The sequence below is a fragment of the Canis lupus genome, chromosome 8 (assembly GCF_011100685.1).
Source record: "Canis lupus familiaris isolate Mischka breed German Shepherd chromosome 8, alternate assembly UU_Cfam_GSD_1.0, whole genome shotgun sequence".
Taxonomy (NCBI): Eukaryota; Metazoa; Chordata; class Mammalia; order Carnivora; family Canidae; genus Canis; species Canis lupus.
This window is the reverse complement of record NC_049229.1, coordinates 4262306-4283962: the sequence shown is the minus strand read 5'-3', so window position 1 is coordinate 4283962 and position 21657 is coordinate 4262306. Positions and strand designations below refer to the sequence as shown.

Below are 21657 nucleotides of genomic sequence, written 5' to 3'. Positions count from 1 at the left end.
TGGAGATCCGGGATCGAATCCCACATCGGGCTCCTGGTGCATGGAGCCTGCTTCTCCCTCTGCCTGTGTCTCTGCCTCTCTCTCTCTCTCTCTCTCTGTGACTATCATAAATAAATAAAAATTAAAAAAACAAAAACAAAAACAAAAACAAAAACACAAGAAAAAAAAAAACACAAGAAACAACATGTGTTGGTGAGGATGTGGAAAAAAAAAGGAACTCTGTGCACTTCTGTTGGGGATGCAAACCTGTGCAGCCACTGTGGACAACAGTATGGAGGGTGCTTAAGAAATTAAAAATAGAACTACTATATGATCCAGTGACCACTACAGGGCATTTACCCAAAGAATATGAAAGCACCAGTTCAAAAGGATATAGGCACCCCTATGTTTATAGCAGCAGTATCTACAAGAGTCAAACTATGGAAGCAGCCCAGGTGTCCATCGATAAAGAAATGGATAAGTAATTATACACGTGAAACTAATTTGACACTGTATGTTAATTATACTGGGATTAAAATTAAAAATAAAAGAAAGAAGATGAAGTTGAGGAGGCAGCAAGGGCACAGGAGGGATTCTAGCAAGCAGAGGGACTCTGGAGTTCGAGTACCTGAGCACTCAGTACCTGCGTTCTTCCCTGGTAATGCAGAGGCCTGTTTGGGCTCTTGGCTTCTCAGGAGGACGATGGGCAAGACTGAATCGGAGGAAGATCCAAGGAGGCAGGCAGGAAGCTCAAGGGCAGCACTGAAGTTTGTCAAACATGCCAGTAGGAAGATCCTTGAGGGTCTAGGCGTCTAGGTTTTGATCACGTAGGTGAACCAGGCAAGGCTTCCAAGAGCAGCCTGACAGGAAGGAGTCTGGTCTGGGAGCCTCTCTTCCTCCAATCTGGGGTCCCCTACAGGAAGAGGGGAGCTAGAGGCTGCAACATCAGCTAAGTGGTGACTTAGGTCTGGACGTGAGTGGAGAGATTAAGATGACGAGTGGCCTTAAAAAGGAAGAACTTTTAGTTTGGTGGCAAACCCAGGGGGTAAGGGCTCAGAGGGGCCAGCTGACCTGGAGCCCTCAAATCTCAGTGAGCAAGTGTGGGTGACGTTGCAGCCTAGGCCAGATGGTCTTCTATGGGGCTTAGGTAGAGCAAGGAAAACAGTTTGGGAGTCCCTTCCATTGAGAGGATAGCACCCCATGTGTTGGGAGAAGAGGTGCCAGGGCCTGGTCTCCCTCAGCACAGGAGGCTCAGCAGCTCTTCCCTCTGATTCTGCCGCCCATTCCAGGCCCCAGTGCTTGTAGCCCAGAATTTGAGGGCAACTTCCAAGTTCACCTGTTCATTTAGAACTCCTGCCCAGAGTCCAACCCTAAGCCTGTTGTAAGGCCCGAATCGGAGGCCTTAGCCAAGAAGAGAAGAGCCCAGATTTTTCCGCGTGAGGTTGGTGGCTACAGCAGCTGTAGGCTGTGCTCTTCCGGGTGGCTAACCTCTCCCCTCTCCCCAGGCCCAGAACCCACAGAGCCCAGACAGCGTCCTAGCCAGAACCTGCCGGTGGAGGAGATGAAAAGGGCCCAGAGAGGTCAGCAGGAAGAGAACCCAAGTACTCACTCTCACCTTACATCTCTTTCACTTCCCTGTGACCCCTGCTACCTTTTCATCCCAACAAAGCAGATACTGACTCCTCTTTCAAAAAATTTTATTTTAAATCCCTAGTGAACATCTAAGAAGAAAATGTAAAGTGCTTGGCTTTAGGACTGGGGGAAGAGGGAAAGGTCCCCTGAGTTCATACCATTTGGACTTTCCCAGGTCAGTTCCTCAGAAATGAAAGGTGTATCTCAAAAAAACAAAAACAAACAAACAAAAACAAAAAACAGGGGGTATAAAGATCATCCTTGAGTTCTCCACCAGCCGGGTACATGAGCAGTTGAAGGACGCAGCTGTCAGAGACAACCACGGAGAACTGTCACCGAGGGAGGCAGGCCAACAGCGTGGAGAATGAGTCTCTTTCAAAGCAGATAGGAGGAAGAGAGAGGAGAGGAGGAAGCAGGGTCTCCCAGGCTCTGCAGCAGGGACACGGCAGCTGACTGCTCCTCTGGAGTCTCTTCCAGTAAATGTCGGGCAAAGGCCTGCTCCATCTGTGCCAGAGAAGGTGGGGGAGAGCTTGTCAGGAGCACAGCCAAGAGCAGACACTACCCTAGGAGGTCTTCCCCCCAGGCCCCGTCTCCTGCTGGAACCACCCCAACACACGCCCTCCAGGGGCAGGCTAGCCTACTCTTCCCCTGCCCTGAACTCACCTGCACCGTGATGAGGCTCTTTGGGGTACGGCTGGGGCCGGGGCTCTCCTCCCAGAAATTCAGTGTCACCTGGAACTCAGGTGGGGGACCCAGGCCCTGGAAGTACCTGACCAGGTCTGATGAAGGAAAAAGGGTTAAGGGCTAGAAGAAAGAGAAGACAGGGGCCACAGGCAGGGAGGGGACCGAGAGGGGCCCACCATGGACAAAGACGGATGGCTGTGGGGCCAGAACTGGAGCCGCAGGGTTGTGAGGCGGCTGCCTTATGCCAGGAGGAACGGTGGCAACTAAGCTGCTACTCCCATGTGCAAACAGCAAAGGGCGCCCCTTCCTCGAATAATACTTTGAGGTAACTGATTTTTATACGATCTGCAAGCTCTCTGCTGGAGAACTTAAGAGTCCTCCTGGCAGCCGGGTCTGCTTGACACAGAGGTACCCCACTCTGTTGCTGGCTCACCGCCCCCCCCCCCCCCAAGGGCACCCACGGCCCTGGAACTCTCCCGTTCTGTGTCCCCTACACTCCTGGCCAGATTTACAGGTGAAGGGAGGCAGGAGTAGAATTCCAGAAGTGGATGGGAGAAGAATGACCAGAGGAGCTGCCCGGAGTGTGGCAGGGCCGGTGAATAGGGGGAGGGTGTGTGTGGGAGCCTGTGCGGGAGAGGCCCAGCAGGCACACCTCCCATCACTGCATGCTGCCAGGCGGGGGCAGTCCCCGAGACGTGACATGTGTGCTGAGCTCCACCTGAGCCTCATCTTCCGAGGCCTGGACTAGGGAAGGGTGGCTGCCAGACAGCTGCCAGGGCGGAGCACAGGGCCCCACAGGATGTGCACGGTGCAAGGGCAGGGTGCCACACATCAGCTGTGATGAGGGATCTACTGGCAGAAACACAGGGTGGTGGCAGAGCCTATCAGGTCCCAGGGCGGGGCTACAAGGAGCCAGGGGCTCAGCTCAGCTGGAACAGCCTCACCTCTGCAGAAGTGGGTGGTTCTGAAGAGCTCCACACACTCATTGCTGGGCAGCAGATGTGGGCCTGGGCCAGGTGGGGCCTGGGGTGCATTCCAGGAGACGGGGATGGGGCAGAGGCGCTGCACGAAGAGGCCCCGGGAGTTGCTGGCTACCAGGACACCCCTCTCGATCTGGCTCAGCAGGCGCTGGGTGGGCTCTGGAGGGTCAGGCTTGGGAAAGACGACCTGCTCCATCCCGCACTGGGAGCCGGAGGGCTCGGCCACAAGGCGGCAGTCCAGGCTCTGCACCTGGGCTTTGCCCACCATGCGCCCACTGTAGATGAAGGTGAGCAGCAGCGAGTAGTCTGTGGACAGAGAACCACCAGCTGCCCCTGTGCTTCACCTGAGGGGTCCGCCTGGTCAGCCCCAGGGCCTGGGGGATGGAGGGGCTCCTCGAGAACCCCACACCCTCATTTTGCTGATGAGAAACGTGAGGTCCAGCGAGAGAAGCCAAGGGAGGACAGGGGTAGCAGCTTCATCTTCTGAGGCCAGGGGCCACCTCCTCATCTGCCCCATCGCCACCCTCACCAGCCTAGGGACCTCCTGCCAGACTTTCCTATCACCCAGGGCCTTACAGTTTAGGTCCCAGAGCCTGGGTCTCTGCTTGACCCCCAGAATTAATGTCTCAAAGTGGATTTCCTGGGAACAGAGTGTAGAGAGGGTATTTTTGAGAATTGAGCTGTGTTTGGAGTCTGGCCAGGTATCCTGCCTAGAAACCAGTGCCTCTGTCTGGGCAAGGTGGGCCCGGGCTGCTATGAGCCCTGCCAGACACAATGATGCATGCATGTCCGCAGGGAGACAGGCGGGGGGGACAGGGCGCAGGAATGAGTCAGAAACGCCACGTACCTGAGCCCGGAGGGGGCAGAAGCTCCAGTGACACCTGATCTCCTTGGAAAGGGGCTTCAGCGGTACCTGTGCCTAGAAGGGAAGCAGCGGTGTGCATTGCTCAGAGTAGGACTGGGGACTCCAAGGGCCAGAGGGTGCAGTGTGGGGGGACGAACAGAGGCGGGGGACGTGGTACCTTCCTGGGGCTCAGGGCTGCTGTTGCTGCTACTCCCAAAGTTTGAACGGCTCGTTCCCCCATTGGCCCCCACCTCCTCCTGCAGACACAGGATCTATGGTTGGCCCACCTCTCCCCTAGTTACGGTCCCTGCCCTCAGGCGCCACCCCCCCCTTCCTACCCTTGCTCTTACATTTCTGAAGGGGTCCACAAGCAAGGAGGGACTGGGAGCACCATTCTTCACGGTCCTCTCGTCCTCCTCCCTTTCGGAGGACACAGAGCTGTGATGTCGCTTTGATGGTGATTTCTGGGTCCCAGGCTGGGCTGTGGAATATTGTGGAAGGGGAGAAATGGCAGAGCCTTAAGTGGGTACAGAGGGTAGGACAGGAGGCCGTGGAAGGATGGGCAGGCCCAGGAAGGAGAAGCTAGCAGAGCTCGCCAAGGACAGTGATGGGGCAGAGGTCCCAGCGAGGGGCTGCAGAGAGGCAGGTCTGCTGCTGCTAGGAGGGGTGGGGCAAGGGGACACCCACCGGGGAGAGTCCCGGAGGGCAGCAGCCGATACACCTTGTAGGGCTCAGCTCCGTCCCTATGGCCGTTCTCAGGCACCTCCTCAAATTCAGGACTCTTGTTGAGTGCACAGCGCAGCCGAGTCTTCCAGATAGCCGGGCCTTCCATGTCCCCTTCCTTATACTTCCCCTTAAATATGGCCCACGCCTTCAAAACACAGGAAGTCAAGCAGAGACAGCATGTTACACACCCCGGCTGACCCCCTACTTGCACCAGCATCACCAGGCAGACGGGCCACCCGAGCATCTGCACAGAAGGGCCAGCGCTCAGGTTTATGCTCCGCTACTGCCCTCTTGAAATCCTTCACAATGTTGGCATTTTCGCCATGCACGGGATGTGATGATCACGCAGCTGGTTCTACCCTCCCATCTCCCCTTTATCTGAAACCCAGGCAGACACAAGTCCTTGGGGGTGAGAGCTTCAGTGTATACCCCACCCCTCCTTTGGAGGCTCCAGTTTCCGCGCTGTCACCTTGAAGAAGGCGGCATCCTGGTCCTCACGGAAGTCCTGTTTGCCCGCATGCTTCCAGGGGATCCGGAACATGGTCTTGGCTGCGTCGTCCCAGCACACCCCCGGGAACTGCCCGCTCTCCACCTGCTCCACCACCCAGTTCCGCAGCTTTCGGGTGGAGCGTGCCCTGCCTGAAGCCATCCTAGGGACAAGAGTGGCAGGTGGCATCAGTGGGACTGACGCTTTGGGAGGGGACGTCTGCCAAGATCCTTACCACCGGGGTTGGATTCTGGCAAGGGACCCCGGAATCCCATCTATCTTTTGCCTGTAGACCTTTCTCAAAAATTCTGAGGCTGAATGGTGAGGTTTGTCCCTTCACTAGTAATGACAAACAAAACAAAACAAAACAACAAAAGACACATCTCTTTTAACCTCCCAGGCTGTGACATCTGGGAGGAAACTCTACACACTGGTACTAGTTTTAAGACTTTCTGGGGAAATCTGTTGTGTGGCAGAGAACTCTCTTGGTGTGGCTCGTGGGGACCGGCCCGGTCTCTAGCCCAAGCATCTGCAGTGGCAGTATACGCTTCTGAGATGCCTGCCTCAATGGTCCCTCACCCACTACCCCCCAACAACCTGGTCCTTGACCCCCCACCCTTCCCCTATAGGTAGGTGGGGCAGGGCTGCGGCGGAAGTGGGCAGGGCCAGAAGGCAGGAAAACAAACGGGCAGCCAGAGCTGGGCCTCTGAACAATCTAGCAGCAGGGCTTCCTGCCCTTTACTTCTAGGGCTGGGGCCCCTGACCCCTGGTCAGCCTCTCACTCAGGCCAACTCCCACCCCCCACCCCCCACCCCGGCCCCGGCTCACAGGCCATCTGTAGATTCCTGTTTCACAGAGGGGCCCCAGGAGACCCCACTCCCAACTCTAATCCGGACGGGCCTTCCAGCTCTAGACCCGGGCTGACCTCCACTCTCGGCGGGTCTTACCTGCGCGGCCAGCTGGCTGTCCCAAGATGCAAGCTGCCCTCGGCCCGGCACCCTCCAGATCTCTCCGCCCCTTCCTACAGTCCCCACCCTAAGTTTCAGTTCTCCAGGCGCCGCCGCTTCTCAGAAATCACGTGGTCCGAGCTGCAGGGCAACCGCGCGCCACCAGGGGGCGGCAGCATCCGAGGGCCCCCACCGCTCCCGTAGACCCCCCTGATTGCCAGCCGCTGCCGCTTCCCAGGGAGGCCAGGATTCTGGAGTCTGGCGGGAGGCCTCTGGCTAGCCCTCTACCACCCGTGCATCTGTGTTTACCCCCTCGTGCCTGCCTGGTGCCTGGCAGGTGACCTCAAATATCAGCTGGATTCCATGAAGGAACAAAGGACGCTGGGGAGGAGAAAGCCCAGGCCGGGTGGCTGGCTGGGGACAGCCTCCTTGGCCATCCATGGTGTCAATTCCTTCCTGGCCCTGAGTCCAAGGAGGGTCCTGTGGTGGGCTGCAGGCGGCCCTTTCAGCAAAGCTCTCTGTTCACCCCCTTTCCCTGGTGCCCCAGATGGTGGGGCAGAAGAAGACCACCAAAAAGCCTGGGCAAGGAGATGCCTCTTTATTGGTGCTGGAGCTGTTCCTGAGGAGGTTCGGCCTTGAGACACTCATGAGGATCCTTGCCCCCCTCCACCCCACTACTTCCTCCTGCGAGGGATACTCTGTCCCAAGGGCACCTCTTCCATCAGCTTCTGCAGGAGGAGAGAGAAAATGATAACACTGGAAGCCCAGAGCTCAGATGCAGGCTGGACAGAAGACTTGTAGAGTGTGGGTCAAAGGCGAGGCTGGGGGGAGGGAGGCTGTACCTGTAACAAGCGGGCATGGTAGGCAGGGGCATCCTCCCCTGCCACTGGCTGAGGGCGCACGTGCAGGTAGCGCTCAGCAGCCGTCTCCAGCTCCTCCACCTCATATAGGGTGGCTGGGTCCAGTGAGTGCGCGTTGATGAGGCTCACAAGATACTCTTTGTAGTGTGCCCTGCAGAGATGACAGGGTGGAGTATTTGTTCTTCTGTTTGGCTAATATATATATATATAATATATTTATTATATATGTTATATATATATATATTTTTTTTATTCATGAGAGATGCAGAGAGAGAGGCAGAGACACAGGCAGAGGGAGAAGCAGGCTCCATGCAAGGAGCCCAATGGGGGACTCGACCCTGGAACTCCGGGATCACACCCTGGGCTGAAGGCAGATGCTCAACTGCTGAGTGACCCAGGGGTCCCTTATTTGGCTAATGTTAACCAAGTGTGCCCCACACCTTGCTGGGCACTGGTGTACTCAGACAAACAGGACCGGGGACTCTTGCCACTTGTAGTGGTGGGTACTATCTCCCTGTGTGCACTGCTGGCTACTACCTAGCCACGCCCTTGCCCAGAGAGACCCTCTCTTACTTCCCCTGCAGGACCTACTACAGCCAGAGATCCCCTTGACTACCCAGGTGTATCCTCCTGCCCCCAACTCCATGCCGTGCCTGACACTCACTGGCAGAGGCCAGCATGGCCAGCTGGAGTCTCCTTGCCACAAGCTTCATCCCGGAACCCATTAGGGACTTCCTTCTGCTCCATCACTCGGCAGCCACCTAAGGATAAGGGAAGGAAGGGACCCTTGTATTGGGAGGAGGTGACTGACCACAAAGCCCCCAGAGAAGAGGGGTATGAGGCATGGGAGACAGGCTTCAGGGAGGGGACTGCTCTAATGGTGTTGGGGTCAGAGAGGAGTGGGTACTTAGAGACACCATCATGGGAGACCAACTCTGACACAGAAGCAGAGGCCCTGCTTTTATCCAAGCTTGGTTTTGGTCCATAATCATGTACCCTCTTTTTTTATTGTCACATACTCTCAAGACAACTCTGGACTATGATCCTTTGTGCCTGGTTAACTCATGCTGTGAAGGCCTTATCTTATGGTAATAAGGGGTGGGGTAGATTAGAACCATATGTAACATCTTTCTGTTGCCCTCATGGAATCTAAAACAGTGCAACTCCTGAGTCTCATTAAATATTCCTTGAGTTAACTAATGAATCATTATCCTTTGGGAATGGGAGAAGAAAATCAGGATTAAGTGCCAAGTGCTTGAATATGGCCTCAAGTAAACAGCCGAGCTACAAAGTAGGGGTCTTACTCCCATGTCACAGACGGAGAAACCAGACCCAGTGAAATTAACCTGCCAAGAAGCCACAAGTGGGCACAGGCCAAGCTCTGAGCATGGACCCAAGCCTCCCCTTTACCCACAACACAGTGGGAGCCCGCCCTCACCCCCTTCTCTGAGGCCTGTTCAGACACTCACCGCCAGGAACTGCCCGGGCCCCTGCTGGGGGTTCTGTGTTGAACATGACATTATTGTCCTGAGGAGGGGCAGATGGTTGGGCGTTAGGTTCCCCTTGATGCCAGCCTACTGAATTGCCCAGCCCAGAGCCTTCCCTTTCTTGCCACCCTGTGCTTGGCCTTCTACCCTGGGCAATCTGCAAACCCAGCGTGGCTGGCCACCCCTGACCTGTAGCAGCTTCTGGAGCCGGAGAGCAGTCCAGTCCCGCAGGTAAAAGAGGCAGTCTCGTGGGTGGTGGCCATGCAGGGACTTTTTCACCCTGCAGTTAGGGTCTGGACATTTCTGGCGGAAACCCATATGGGAGAGGGGAAGTTGGAGACGGTTGGGGTCCTGGCTTCTCAGAACCCCTGTATGAGGGGTGTAGGGAAGAGGGGGGGAAGATGGAGACATTGGAGGCAAGCAGGCAAGCAGAAGGGGAGAGGGAACAGAGAGAGGTGCTTTACACCCCCACTGGCCTCCCCTTTTCTTCCCCTAGGCTACTCCTTAGTGCCTTTGCCCCTCACACCCAATGGCAGCATCCCTCCCCCGCCCCCCAATCCCTTCCATCCTCTCCTCCAGGCTCACATTCTTGGCGTAAAAGGCATTGTAGCAGCCGCTGCAGAACTGGTGGCGGCATTGGGTGCAGTGAAAGTGCATGCAGCCTCCTCGGGCCAGTGCATACGAGAACTTGCACTTGGGGCAGTCTGTAAGGAACAGCAGGTCAGGGCTGGTGCTGCCACTGCTCCTGAAGGCCTTTGGGAAGAGAGCCTCTGGCAGTAACAAATGACTGGGCAGACAGGCCCAGTGGCACATCCTTACCGATGCCATTCTCCTGAAGATACAGGGCTAGGCCCTGGGCCTGGTATTCGGGGTCATTGTTGCGTTTCCAGTTCTGGAAATCCTCACAGCTCCGGCCTCGGTGCTGCTCCTCCCACTGCAGGAGGGAAAGCAAGTTTCGCATGAAAGCTCCTCCCTGGGCCCTTCCCAAGGACCCCGCCTCTCATACCTTGTGGGCCCTGGCTTTACTTTACAGCACTGTCATTCACTGTTTGCTCCAGTCTTAAACTAAGGGGCCAGGCTTGGTTCTTTCACCTCTTTGTACTAGCACACATTCACCGGCAGGTTGTATTTCCACCCCCCTAAACCCACCTCAGCCCTGTCCCCTTTTCCTTCATCCCTGCTGTGGCCACCCTACTCCAGGCCAGGTCAGGTCTTGCCTCGGTTACTGGTGTCTCTACCTCCACTCCTGCTCGCCTGTGGCCATAGTGCCTTGGAGAGCATAAGGCAGGCAGCTTCAACAGTATGGCAGTGTTCTAGATCTGAGATTCAGTGATAGGGTCTTGGGTGGTCATTTTATTATTGTGTTTTGTAACACAGATGTAACTTTTTGGCATTAGAAGTTAAACTTTTTAGAATATGTGCCGTCAAAGTGAGCAATCAAATGGCAAACTTTTTATTTTATTTTTTATTTTTTATTTTTTTAAATGGCAAACTTTTTAAAAGGCAAATGAGATAGTATCACCCCTTGGTTAGTCTTAGAATAAAAGGCAAATACCTGCCTCACTTGGCCTCACAGCCTTTCCTGATCTGGCAGCTAGCTCCTCTCCAACCGCCTGCCACTCTCACCCTTGCTCTTGGGGCTCCAGCCACACAACACTTTTTCTGACTTTGGACTTTCCACGTGTTGTTCTTTCTGTCCCGAATATCCTTTGCATAGTTGGCTTCTTCTTAACTTTCAGGCCTGAGCTTAAATTAAACCGTTTTAGAGAAGACTTGTCTGACCTTTCCATCCTAAGTAGGTGTATTCTGTTATTCCTAATCTGAGATTCCTGTTTTCATTATAGAACTTATGCTATGTGTACTCAGGCTCTCTCTCTCCCTCACTGCCTTTCTTGCCTTCCTTCCCCACTCTTCCTCCTCACCTTACCTTTCACCCTCCCTCCCTCTCTCCCTCCTTTCCTGACTACTGTGAGCTCTTTGACCCCAGAGCTCACATCTGTTCCATGCTTCAGCATACCCCGAGTCTGACAAGTTACTCTGAAAGGATGAATGGGCCTCACCTGGCGCTTACAGCGCACACAGAAGGTCTGGTGACACTGGGGACATGTTGCCTCCAGCTGCTCCCGTTCATATATGAAGCCAAAGGAGCACTGTGGGTACAAGAGTATAAAGCTACCTGAGGCCTGATCTGGCCCCCTGCCCTCCTCCCTGCCCCCTCCAGTCAGCTCCCCTGGGCAGGCCACTTACTTGGGCACACCACAAGAATTTGGGGTCCCGCATGAGCACACCCTCAGTCAGCTTCTTGTGAAACAGTGCATAGGCATCTGGCTCCAGGCTCTCCCGAAGCTGGGGACAGGATGCAGAAGTGGTGGGTGGGCAGGGTTCCTGTTCAAAGCCAGGGCACCCGGAGTCTTAGGGACTGCAGTACCTGGATGTCAAGTGTAGAAAAGTAGCTGAGCAACTGCGTGTCATCGGTGAGGTCAGGGCGGCCACAGGCGGGGCACACCATGTCTGTGATGTGTTTCTCCTTCAGGGCGATGGTGAAGTGCTGGCGGAAGCAGTCGGGACAGATGGTGCACTCACAGGAAGTCAGGGCCTGCATCTGTAGGAGGAGGCAGGGGGAGGAGGGGGTCTGAAGCCACAGCTGCCAGCAGTGGGGAAGGGGCAGCAGCCAGGTGTCTACTGGAAACCAGGGTCTGATTAACAACTGGCCAATGTGGCAACCTCCAATAAGTGCTTAGCAGGCAATCTGAATGTCTGAAGACTGTGATGGAAGAAAACAGACAATCCTGAGGCCTCAAGGAAATGGAAGAGTGCCCTCCAGAGGCATTCATGTTAATGGAAAGCAAACAAACAATATGTCTGAATGGACAAAACTAGAAATGGAGAACAGACTGGTTGTTGTCAGGTGACAGGAAGAAGGGAAGAAAGCTGCAGCCATAGAGGGGTTGTACAAGAGGGTTACTTTAACGGTGGTGGAACAATCTATATCTTGGTGGTGACATGAACCTATAAGCAGAATAAAATAGCACAGAGCGGGATCTCTGGGTGGCTCAGCGGTTTGGCGCCTGCCTTCGGCCTGGGGCGTGATCCTAGGGTCCTGGGATCGAGTTCCATGATGGGTCCTTGTATGGAGCCTGCTTCTCCCTCTGCCTGTGTCTCTGCCTCTCTCTCTGTGTCTCTCATGAATAAATAAATAAAATCTTAAAAAAAAAAAAAAAAGGCACAGAGCCACACACTCATCCGTGTGAAAAATGAACAAGGTCTGCAGTCTAGCTCATGTGGTACCAGTGTTTACTTCCTGGTCTTGATATTGTACAGTAATTACAGAAGATGTCACCAATGGGAGAAGGGGGGGGTAAAGAGCACTCAAGACTCTATACTATTTTTACAACTTCCTGAGAATCTACAATTATTCTAAAATAAAAATTAAAACATAACAAAATAAAAATTAAAAACAAAAAACAAACAGAGCCAGCCTAACTAAATTCGACTGTATCTGGCCCACACACTGCCCTTCTGGCCTAGAGTAAGCAGTGGTCTGCTCCGACCAACCACTTATTTGATGATGAAATTAAAGAATTACTGGTAATTTTTTTGTTGTGCCAATGATATTTGTGGCTGTGTTTTCAAAAACTTCTACCTTTCAGAGATACAGCCTGAAATATTTACATGTTGACTAGAGGATGCCTAAGATTTGCTTTGAAAATATATTTTTTTAAAGATTTTATTTATTTAATCATGAAAGACACAGAGAGAAGCAGAGGCACAGGCAGAGGGAGAAGCAGGCTCCATGCAGGGAGCCCAATGTGGGACTCGATCCCGGGTCTCCAGAATCACGCCCTGGGCCAAAGGAGGCGCTAAACTGCTGAGCCACCCAGGCTGCCCGCTTGAAAATAATTTTGGAAAAAAAAAAAAAAGAAAACAATTTTGCGTGTGTAGATGGAATAAAGATTGGCGACATATTGATAACTGCAGAAGCATGGTGATGAATACATTGGGGGGGCATGGAGGAAGAAATCCTACATTTTGTGTTTGAAATGCTTCATGGTGGCACAGTAAAAATAATGGTGGCCAGGGACACCTGGGTGGCTCTGCAGTTGAGCATCTGCCTTTGGCTCAGGTCATTATCCCGGGGTCCTGGGATCAAGTCCCACATCGGGCTCCCCGCAGGGAGCCTACTTCTCCCTCTGCCTGTGTCTCTGCCTCTCTATGTCTCTCATGAATAAATAAACCCCCTAAAAAAAATAATAGTGGGGGCCAGGAGGTGGTTTATTCCTGCCCCTCCCTTTCTAGATGCCATCAGGAGCACATGGGCAACTGCAGAGTAGAAGACAGGGCCAGAGACAGGGGCTGACATGGAGCAGGGTGCAAAGGGAACAGTGTCATTCTAAGGCCAGACACAGTAGGGGATGGATGTGCTTACCCGGTTGCGGGGCAGGGCCCAGCCACACACGGCACACTCCTGGGCAAGCAAGCGGCGCAGGAAGGCCCGGTCCTGGCTGTGCCTCACAGCTTCCACCACATCTCCCAGCTCATAATTCCTGGGTGTCTCCTGCAGCAGTGACAGTGCCAGCTCTGCTCGGCCCCAGCTGGGGAGGGCGTAGACTGCCAAAAGCCGTCTGACCAGACTCTACAATGTGATTCGAGTACAGGAGGAAGAAGTGGCTGTCAGACCCCAAGAATCCTACCCTCACCCTTCCCCCTGCTCTTCCAAGTGGATTCTCCTCCTAGTACCTGCTTATCTGGCCCATCCCAGGAAGGAGTGGGATCAAGGCCCTTGTCCCAGAGGCGCTGATGGAAGGGCTCTAGGCGCTGGCGCTGTAGTTCTGTCAGGGCCCGTGCCACATCACCACCATGTTGGAACAATGCTTGAAGAGACCCCTCCTCGGGCCCAAAGCCCAGGGACCGGAGTTCCTGCACCTGCGAGTTGTGGGTAGAGAGGAGTGAAGAGGGAGATGGCAAGGAAAAGAGTGTGAGAGGTTCTGAGACCCATAGTCCTCAACCCTGTCCACCCTCCTGCCAGCATAGCGGGTACCTTCCTCCGCCGGGCCCTCACACACTCTTCCACAGCTTCATCAAGATTGCCATGACGGTCCAGCCAGGCTTTCCGGGCCTCCTGACAGGAAAAGGCACCCAGCCCCGGGTCCTGCTGTCCTGCCAGCTCGGCCACCATTTCCAGCACGTAGGGCAGCTCCGAGCGCAACCATTGCAGGGGCACCTCAGTGCCTGAGTACTGTAGAGCTGAGAAGACCTCCTCTGGACAGGCACCTGCAGCTTCCCCTTCCTAAGGCACAGTCCCACCCGGACAGATGGCCCATCAGGAAGGACACCCTCCAGCCACCCTCAGCCCGAACCACAATGCTGACAGCGATCATGTCAGCAGTACATGGTATGATATTTGTCATGTGAGAAGTGTTCAGTAAGAGGCAGCTGCTGCTAACAACAGCAAGTTTTGCAAGAACTTGTATTAATCCACTGTAGCTTTTCCCTTCCCCTACTAGCTCAACCCTACCTCATTCCAGGCCTAAATCCTCACCCGGATCTTCATCACTAGTTGGAGACCTTCCTCCCGCATCTTGTCCTGGCGCTGCTTCTCAGGGTCCCCACAGTAACCGGGCAGGGGGGCACTGAGGCACCGTGGAGGCCGTGGCTCAGGAAGTCGCTCTTCCAAAGAGCTGGCATGGAGCTGGGGGGCCTGCTGTACCAGGATGGGGCTGCTGGTCCGGTTGCACATAGCACACACCCAGCCAGGGCCCGAGTTGCAGAAGGTACAGTGAATACAGTACCAGACTGGAGGCTGGGCAGAGGAGAGCAAAGTATCCCCCTGCTGGGAAGGCAAAAAGTATTACCCAATTGAAGGCTGGCTGAGGCCCAAATGTAGGGAGCTGGGGGGAAAGACACAGAGGAACTCAAGAAAACAGGAGAGGAGGAAATAGAGAATGGCCTGGGTGGTGACAGGTGCAAAGAAAGAGCTGTAAGGAGTAGGTTACCTGAAGGGGCTGCAGGCAAATGCCAGTATCCCGAGAATCCACCACCAAGCTAGGAGGCTGAGCCAGCCGAGGTCGCTCACAGATGGCACACAGCACAGCTGCTGCCTCATTCTCAAAGGTGCAGCTCTGGCAGGCCCAGCGACCCCGTGCAAGCTCAGGTTCTAGGCCCCCAGTTCCTTGGGAACCCTCAATCCCCAGCCCCAACCCCTTACAGCCTCGGGGCCGATCACAGGCCACACAGAGCACTGCCCAAGATTCATTTAACATGGCACAGGCAGCACAGTGCCAGGGCAGACGGGCATTTGCAGGATCAGGGGAAGCTTTCAGGGGAAGCACAAGAGAGCTGTCTCCCAGGGCCAGCAGGGATGCTGACTGAGGCCGCAGTGGAGCTAAGGCAGGTAAGCTGTAATGAAAAAGCAGAGGTGGTCTGCTGAGGGGCCCTGGTGCCTGGGTCCCTCTTTCCCGGGCATCCCTCGTTCTCTGTGGGACAACACAGACCCTGTCCCTTGCACATGCTGTTTTGTCTGGAACACTCCATACCCACAGCCTATTCAACACTTAAATTATAACTTAAAGCTCGTATCTTGCTGATGGATATTCCTAACTTGGGGCCTGACCCATACTAGGTGCTTAGAAATCCTACTGATTGAGCTAGTCTTTTAGGCTAGGTTCCTCCTCTTCCTATCTTATTTGCACAACATAATAACCTATCTTGCTGTGACTGCTACTTGCTTGATATGTACCTCTGTGACCTCTTGGAGGGCAGTAACTGGCTGCTTGCCTTCTATTAAGGTCTTTAACGTAGAAACTGACGTATAGTAGATATATATGTAACTCTTAAATTCTCTCAACTTCACTCCTATCCAGAAGAGAAGATCTCTCACCTGGGAGTCAGGTGGGTGGTTTGGGAGCCCCCCGGCAGGGTCTGACGGAGGTGATGGGCACGGGACGGGTGTCCATGGAATAGGCGATCACAAGCTGGACACAAGGCCTGTTTACAGGTTGAACAGTGCAGTGTGCCTGGGGCAGAACCACAGAGGAAGCAGGGACCAGGAGTGGAGCCTGGAGAATAGGAGAAAGAAAAACTGAACATCTTTCTGAAAAAGATCAAGTTACATCTGAATTTGCTGTGAAAGGGAACAAATCAGACTACTTTTCAACATATCCAGACCCAAGGAAACAATTTTAATCTCTTTTAAAGGGCAAAGAAGATAAACAGAGGAGGGCCTCAAATTTCCATCAATATAGTCTATTAGAAACCGCTTCCACCCCCCTTCATAGGACCAACGATACCTGGGGCAGAGGGTGTGGTGAGGGGGCCAGGAGCAATCTCTCTCAGTAAGGGGGCAAACTCTGAGAGCTGCAGTATCTGAGAAAAAAAAGGGCAGGGCAACTGTGTGTCCCCAAACCCCTTTCCCCTTTGGTCATAAGGTCTTAAAGCCCCATCTCTACCTTCCTTACATCATCCTCAACCTTGTCTTCCAGCAGCTGCTCCAGTGCTTGTTGTCTTGGGTGAGTATTCTGCAAACAAGGTATGAAGCATTCCTACCTGGAACCCTAGGACAAGGCCCTCCCTCAAAGCCCTGGTTTCTCAACATCCACAGGAAGAAGAGTATGGGAGTTCCCAGGTTGCTATGGGGACTATGCCCATGGTTCAGCAGCATGAAGGGCCCCAGACTGCCTCTGGGAGTGAGGGTGGGCTCCCCAGATCTGGTATTTAAGTCCTCAGGACTAGAGACACTTCAACATCTCACCTGTAACAGCAGGCTGAGCTCTGTCCGAAGCAGCAGTACTTCTAGTGTGACTGTAGCTACTTGGTGCTCATCTGGCTCCTCCTGCCCCTCAGGGAAACTCAACCCATCTGGCTGCTCCTCTGTGTAGCCATACAATCGCAGAACGTCCCGGCCCCCCTACCGCATATTCAAACCAGTCACCCACCAAGCCCCCTTCTCAAAAGGGCTGGACCCCTCCCCATTAAGCACAGCCTCAGGCTCTTTCTAACCAACCCCCTAGCCCAGGCCAAGTCCCCTTCTCCCATAAGGGGCCCAGGGGCTTCACCTGCACAGCATCCACCGTACTGCGAAAGACAGGGTTATTGAACTTGACCCCGCGCCAATACCGGGGCCGCTGAGGGCTGAGAAGGTTGCGGCCATATTTCTCCAGGATGTTCAGGGCCGTGGACAGGGTGTTGAGGTAGTTTCGGGGCTGGGAGCAGTCAGAGAGCGGAGAGCTGTGAGTCCCACCCTGGGCGCAGCTCCCCTGGCCTCCTCCCGAGCGGGGCCGGGCCTCACCTCCCCATGAGCATTGCAGCGGACCAGGCGTGCGGCGTCCAGCTGCAGGTAGCGGGCCGCTGGCGGCAGGGATGTGACCAATAGCGGCCGGAGCTGCTCTACGGAAAACACCTGCCCGGAATCCTTCCTCAGGGCGCTCGACAGCTCCTCGCGGGCCGCCAGGAAGGCCCGCTCCTCCTCCCCCGGCATCCTGAGACAGGAGTCAGCCCCAGCCGCGTCGCCCGCCGGGACCTGGCGCAGGCTGCGCGCGGCTTGAACGCCACCCCTCCCGCCCGGTGTCCGGCGTCGCGGCCCGACTCGGTCGGCAAAGCCGCCCCAGGTCACCCGGGCCACGGTCACTCCTCGGCCCCGGGCCCTGCGCCAGTGTTAGCCGGGAACAGGAAGTACTAACGAAGAGGGCGGGATTGCGACCTAGTTTCAGGGGAAGGGGAGGGCTTTAAGGTTAGGACAGGGTGGGGGTCGGGCAGCGAGGGGGCGTGGCCAAGAGGGAAGCCGGGGCCCAGCCAATGAGGAGGCAAGTGGTCCCTGGCTCCGCCCCCAGAGCGCCTGGGCCGCGAACGCCGAGCTGGCGCGGCCCCGCCTTGGTGCCCGACGGCCCCAGGCGCGGGGTCCCCTCGTTTCCCTCAGGGCCTCCTCTGTCTAGAGCAGTCGGCCTCGCGCCGGTACCCACCGGGGAAGCCCCGTTCTGCCGGGACTCAGCTTTGGCCGGTCTGGGCCCTACTCAAGCGAGTCCTGGCCCTTCCCTAGTCGGTCTTGAGAAGGCAGAGCGCCCTCCCGGAGGGACTCCCTGAGACTGCTCCCTTCCACGTCCCTCCTCGCCCTCCTCAGCCTCAGGCCCTCCCTCCCACTGCCACTCTGATCCCCCTCGGGCCCCTCCCTGCAGTCGGGCCTCCTAGGGGGAGCCCCACCACTCAACACTCCCTTTCCCTACTCTCCAGCCCCTCCCACCCCAACTCTGGACTTTCCTGTGACCGCCTTTACCTCCCCCTGGAAGCCCCTCCCCTTCTCCGAGGGGCAGCCCCGGCCGGGTTATCCCAGCGCCTCCCTCGGACAGCCCCTGGGCTTGTGACCAAGGCCGCGCCGCCTCTACTAGTCGCCGCTGGCGGAGAATGACTGAGGGGCTGCCTGCCGTTGGCGGCCTGCCAGAGGGAGGGGGAAAAGAAGGAAGGGGGCGGGGCTGAGGGGGGCGGGCCTGGACTTGTGGAGTGAAAGCGAAAGGCCGGCGGCGAGCCTGGAGACCCAAGATCTTGCAACCGGAGCAGCATGGCCAAGCCTTGTGCGCTGCGCCTGAGCGGGGAAGCCCGCAAACAGGTAATGGGGGATCGGGAGGCCAGGAAAGGGCCGGGGAGCCCTCCTGGATGGAGGCCAGGCTGGGTACTCCAGGGGACCAAGGCCGGGCCAGAGAACTCGACCTCTCCTTAGTGCTTTCACTTCTCCCGGCGGGGATCCCCAGATTCTTGCCTTCTGGCCGGTCTCTGCACTGAGCCTGGGCTTCCAGGGAGATCTGGCTTGTGGTAGGGAGGGCCTGAGCCAAGTTGGAGGGCATCCGTTTGTGAGTGGGATCTCACTCTTGACAACTGAGACCCTTAACCAACATCCGGGTACTGCTCTCTGTGCAGGTGGATGTCTTCAGGCAAAATCTTTTCCAGGAGGTAAGTCTTCTAGATTCAAGCGATTTGACTCGGAATCTTAGACTAGTACTTGAGGGCAGAAACCTCTCAGAGTGACCCCCAAATCCATCCTGGGCCCTACTTCCCTTATCAAACCTTCACCCAAGGCTCCTAATTATTGATCTCTACCTTTAGTTTGACTCCTTTTAATATTCTCTCTACCTCTGCCACTTCCTCTCCCCTCTTTTGGTGTGGAGTGAAAAGGTGTGGCCCCAAAGTCCTAACCTTGGTCTGCCACTTCCCAGCTTGGGCAAGTCCCTTCACTTCTCATGGCTTCATTTCCTTATTTGTAAGTATTAGAGTCAGTGATTTACGAGGACCCTTCCAGTCCTACTTCTCAGACACCTCTGGAGCATCTTCCGAGATTTCCCACCCTTGCAATGTAACCCACAGGCAGAGGAGTTCCTCTACAGGTTCTTGCCACAGAAAATCATACACCTGAATCAACTCTTGCAGGTGAGTGGTGGGGACTCCTCCCACCCCATCCCAAGGCCTCTCTCCTCTCCACCCACCCCCTCTAGCTAACAACTGGGCTCAGCATGCAGAGAACAGTTATGAGTAGTGGACTGGAAGCGTTAGGATGGTGTGAGGCCTGAGCCTGGGCAGAGGGTGGGTGGGCTGCTTGGAGGGAAGGCTGTGACTCAGAATGAGAGGCATAGGCTGGGCCGCCACTGACAGGAGCTCTGTGCAGGAGGACTCCCTCAATGTGGCTGACCTGACCTCTCTCCGGGCCCCGCTGGACATCCCCATCCCAGACCCTCCACCCAAGGATGATGAGGTGAGGCACTTAGGATGCAAAGCTCAGACTATAAACCAGGTGGAGATGATGGGCCTCCAACCTCCCAAGACTTTCCTGAAGCTACTGTCCCCCCCCACCTTTTTTTTTTACCTTAGATGGAAACAGATAAGCAGGAAAAGAAAGAAGGTAAGAGAGGAAGGGGTGGCTGGGGAAGAAGAGATGGCACATTGACTGCTAGATGAGAAGGGGCCTGAATGCCCTTTTTTTCACAGTTCCCAAGTGTGGCTTTCTCCCTGGAAATGAGAAGGTTCTCGCCTTACTTGCCCTGGTTAAGCCAGAAGTCTGGACTCTCAAAGAAAAATGCATTCTGGTAAGCCTGGGGACTGGGAGAAGGAGAAAGGGAAGACAAGCCAGGCCAGGCCCTCGTCTCCTTTGGAGATGCAAGTCTTTCACTCAGGGACCTGTTTCTGAAATAGGAAACTTCCTCTGGGCTTTGGGTTTGGATACCTTGGGTTCTCATTCCGCTAGACCTCTGATTTCACAGTGATATCCCTGTAATCAGAGCCTGCTGTGTCCACCTCCATATTGTCAGAACCCACCTCTGTACTAGGTACACAGTGCAGGTGTTGTGCCATCATGAGTTGGTTTAGAGCCTGGGTCCTAGGGGCACCTGGGTGGCTCAGCGGTTGAGTGTCTGCCTTTGGCTCAGGTTGTGATCCCGGGGTCCTGGGATCAAGTCCTGTATCGGGTTCCCCTCGGAGAGCCTGCTTCTCCCCCTGCCTATGTCTCTGCTTCTCTCTTTGGGTCTCTCATGAATAAATAAATAAAATCTTTAAAAAAAGAAGAAAAAAAAAAAAAAAAAAAAGCCTAGGTCCTAGAGACCGCTTGGGCTCAAATCCTGAGTCTATACTTACCTAGCTGGTTACCTTAGGTAAGTTTCTTGGACACTCTGTGACTCAGTTTTTTTTCATCCTTTGAATATAGTAAGAACATGTATCTTTAAAAGTTGCTGTAAAGATTAAATGAGATCTATATAGCGCAGTGCCTGGTACAGTAATAAGTCCTCAATTAAATATAGTTATTAGGAAGTGGCAGCTAAAAGGAAAAACCCAGTAAGTTTGTTGAATGATTCCTACATGATCATAACTCAGGTGATCACATGGATCCAGCACCTGATCCCCAAGATTGAGGATGGAAATGACTTTGGGGTGGCAATCCAGGTAAGAAAAGGGTGTATGAGGACATTGAGAGCAGGGAGAGACTTAGGGAGTGAGGGGTAGGAACTAGCTATGATCTGGGAGGAGGAGGAAGTTGGTGGGTGAAGGAGGGAGGAGACGAAGTGTTTTTCTTGCCTCCCATCTCTCTCTCTCTCTCTCTCTCTTTTAATCACAGGAGAAGGTGCTAGAGAGGGTGAATGCAGTCAAGACCAAAGTGGAAGCCTTCCAGACAACCATTTCCAAGTGAGGGCAGCTGGAGGACCAGCATGGGTGGCTGCAGGGACATTTCTTTGGGGTTTCCAAAGCAGGGCAATCCTATCAGAACAATGGGGAGCCCTGGAAAGGGTCTGAAAGAGTTCTCTCTCATTACCCATTCTTGTGTTTATCCTCTTGCTTTTGGCAGGTACTTCTCAGAACGTGGGGATGCTGTGGCCAAGGCCTCTAAGGAGACTCATGTAGTGAGTAGATAGTCATCAGCCTTTTAGCTGAGGCTGGCTGGGGGTGGGGCAAGGAAGGAGGGGCTAGAGGTCTTCTTTGTCTGTTTTCTGACCTTCCCAATATGGAAAATATTAAGCCAAGAGCATTGGCTCAAAAAACTGATTTGGGATTCCAAAACCTTGACCCCATTCTCTGCTGATCCTGTGGGATTCCATTTCTTGGTGCTGAGAAGGGGCTCATCCTCAAGTTACCTATTCCCTATATGAGGAAACCAGATTAATGTCCCAGCCTCTCATGGGGCTGACTCAGCTTTGCCTCCCACATCCCAGATGGATTACCGGGCCCTGGTGCATGAGAGAGATGAAGCAGCCTATGGGGAGCTCAGGGCCATGGTGCTGGACCTGAGGGCCTTCTATGTGAGTATAGAATAAGCCCCTATGGGAGATGGTTGAGGGGGATAGGGGGAAAGCCAAGAACCTGACTGCCACCCTTCTGGCTTTCTTCCAGGCTGAGCTTTATCATATTATCAGCAGCAACCTAGAGAAAATTATCAACCCAAAAGGTGAAGAGAAGCCATCTATGTACTAGTTCAGGGAAAAAAATAAATGACCTATGATTATGTGGATTACCTCTGGTGTGTGTCATTTGTTCAGAAGGCATTTATTGTCACCTATGTCCAGATA

At 54.5% G+C, this 21657-nt stretch overlaps 3 protein-coding genes across 7 annotated transcripts; 1 reads left to right on the top strand and 2 right to left on the bottom strand.

Moving 5' to 3' along the window:
* Positions 1 to 1659: 1659 nt before the first annotated feature.
* On the bottom strand, positions 1660 to 6706 carry IRF9 (interferon regulatory factor 9). 2 transcript variants are annotated; one of them, XM_038544287.1, is made up of 9 exons: positions 6280 to 6706; positions 5315 to 5495; positions 4807 to 4990; positions 4470 to 4600; positions 4298 to 4376; positions 4123 to 4194; positions 3240 to 3581; positions 2275 to 2390; positions 1660 to 2115 (listed from the first exon to the last, which is right to left on the bottom strand). In XM_038544287.1, exons 2-9 carry the CDS (start codon positions 5492 to 5494, stop codon positions 1987 to 1989), a joined length of 1233 nt encoding a protein of 410 aa, XP_038400215.1. In that variant the 5' UTR covers position 5495; positions 6280 to 6706; the 3' UTR covers positions 1660 to 1986. The 2 variants fall into 2 exon arrangements, with proteins under 2 accessions (XP_038400215.1, XP_038400216.1); XM_038544288.1 differs by lacking the exon at positions 6280 to 6706 and adding an exon at positions 6161 to 6185.
* Positions 6707 to 6856: 150 nt separating this feature from the next.
* RNF31 (ring finger protein 31) lies at positions 6857 to 17350 on the bottom strand. 4 transcript variants are annotated; one of them, XM_038544273.1, is made up of 21 exons: positions 16911 to 17347; positions 16678 to 16824; positions 16374 to 16529; positions 16072 to 16140; positions 15913 to 15988; positions 15504 to 15681; positions 14620 to 15022; positions 14166 to 14453; positions 13665 to 13913; positions 13364 to 13549; positions 13053 to 13259; positions 11055 to 11228; positions 10874 to 10972; positions 10687 to 10776; positions 9446 to 9560; positions 9212 to 9330; positions 8816 to 8929; positions 8609 to 8666; positions 7804 to 7900; positions 7122 to 7290; positions 6857 to 7007 (listed from the first exon to the last, which is right to left on the bottom strand). In XM_038544273.1, exons 1-21 carry the CDS (start codon positions 17097 to 17099, stop codon positions 6954 to 6956), a joined length of 3237 nt encoding a protein of 1078 aa, XP_038400201.1. In that variant the 5' UTR covers positions 17100 to 17347; the 3' UTR covers positions 6857 to 6953. The 4 variants fall into 4 exon arrangements, with proteins under 4 accessions (XP_038400201.1, XP_038400200.1, XP_038400202.1 ...); XM_038544272.1 differs by having other exon boundaries at positions 14166 to 14456; positions 16911 to 17345; XM_038544274.1 differs by having other exon boundaries at positions 14166 to 14456; positions 16081 to 16140; positions 16911 to 17343.
* Positions 17351 to 18061: 711 nt separating this feature from the next.
* On the top strand, positions 18062 to 21602 carry PSME2 (proteasome activator subunit 2). The gene is made up of 11 exons (XM_038544306.1): positions 18062 to 18221; positions 18530 to 18562; positions 18974 to 19036; positions 19272 to 19358; positions 19475 to 19505; positions 19592 to 19689; positions 20471 to 20539; positions 20712 to 20779; positions 20940 to 20994; positions 21304 to 21390; positions 21482 to 21602. The coding sequence occupies exons 1-11, from the start codon at positions 18174 to 18176 to the stop codon at positions 21560 to 21562; spliced, it is 720 nt and encodes a 239-aa protein (XP_038400234.1). The 5' UTR covers positions 18062 to 18173; the 3' UTR covers positions 21563 to 21602.
* The last annotated feature ends 55 nt before the right edge of the window (positions 21603 to 21657 follow it).

Coding starts and splice junctions, on each gene's coding strand:
- RNF31 (XM_038544272.1), bottom strand. CDS start 17,099: ATGCCGGGGGAGGAGGAGCGGGCCTTCCTGGCGGCCCGCGAGGAGCTG. Junction 11,229..13,052: donor GGGCCCTGCCCCGCAACCGG/GTAAGCACATCC, acceptor CTCCTCCTACAG/ATGCAGGCCCTGACTTCCTG. Junction 8,930..9,211: donor ATGCCTTTTACGCCAAGAAT/GTGAGCCTGGAG, acceptor GGTTTCCGCCAG/AAATGTCCAGACCCTAACTG.
- IRF9 (XM_038544287.1), bottom strand. CDS start 5,494: ATGGCTTCAGGCAGGGCACGCTCCACCCGAAAGCTGCGGAACTGGGTG. Junction 4,601..4,806: donor GCCCTCCGGGACTCTCCCCG/GTGGGTGTCCCC, acceptor AATATTCCACAG/CCCAGCCTGGGACCCAGAAA. Junction 3,582..4,122: donor TCTGCCCCCTCCGGGCTCAG/GTACGTGGCGTT, acceptor CTCTGTCCACAG/ACTACTCGCTGCTGCTCACC.
- PSME2 (XM_038544306.1), top strand. CDS start 18,174: ATGGCCAAGCCTTGTGCGCTGCGCCTGAGCGGGGAAGCCCGCAAACAG. Junction 18,563..18,973: donor GGCAAAATCTTTTCCAGGAG/GTAAGTCTTCTA, acceptor TGTAACCCACAG/GCAGAGGAGTTCCTCTACAG. Junction 19,037..19,271: donor ACCTGAATCAACTCTTGCAG/GTGAGTGGTGGG, acceptor AGCTCTGTGCAG/GAGGACTCCCTCAATGTGGC.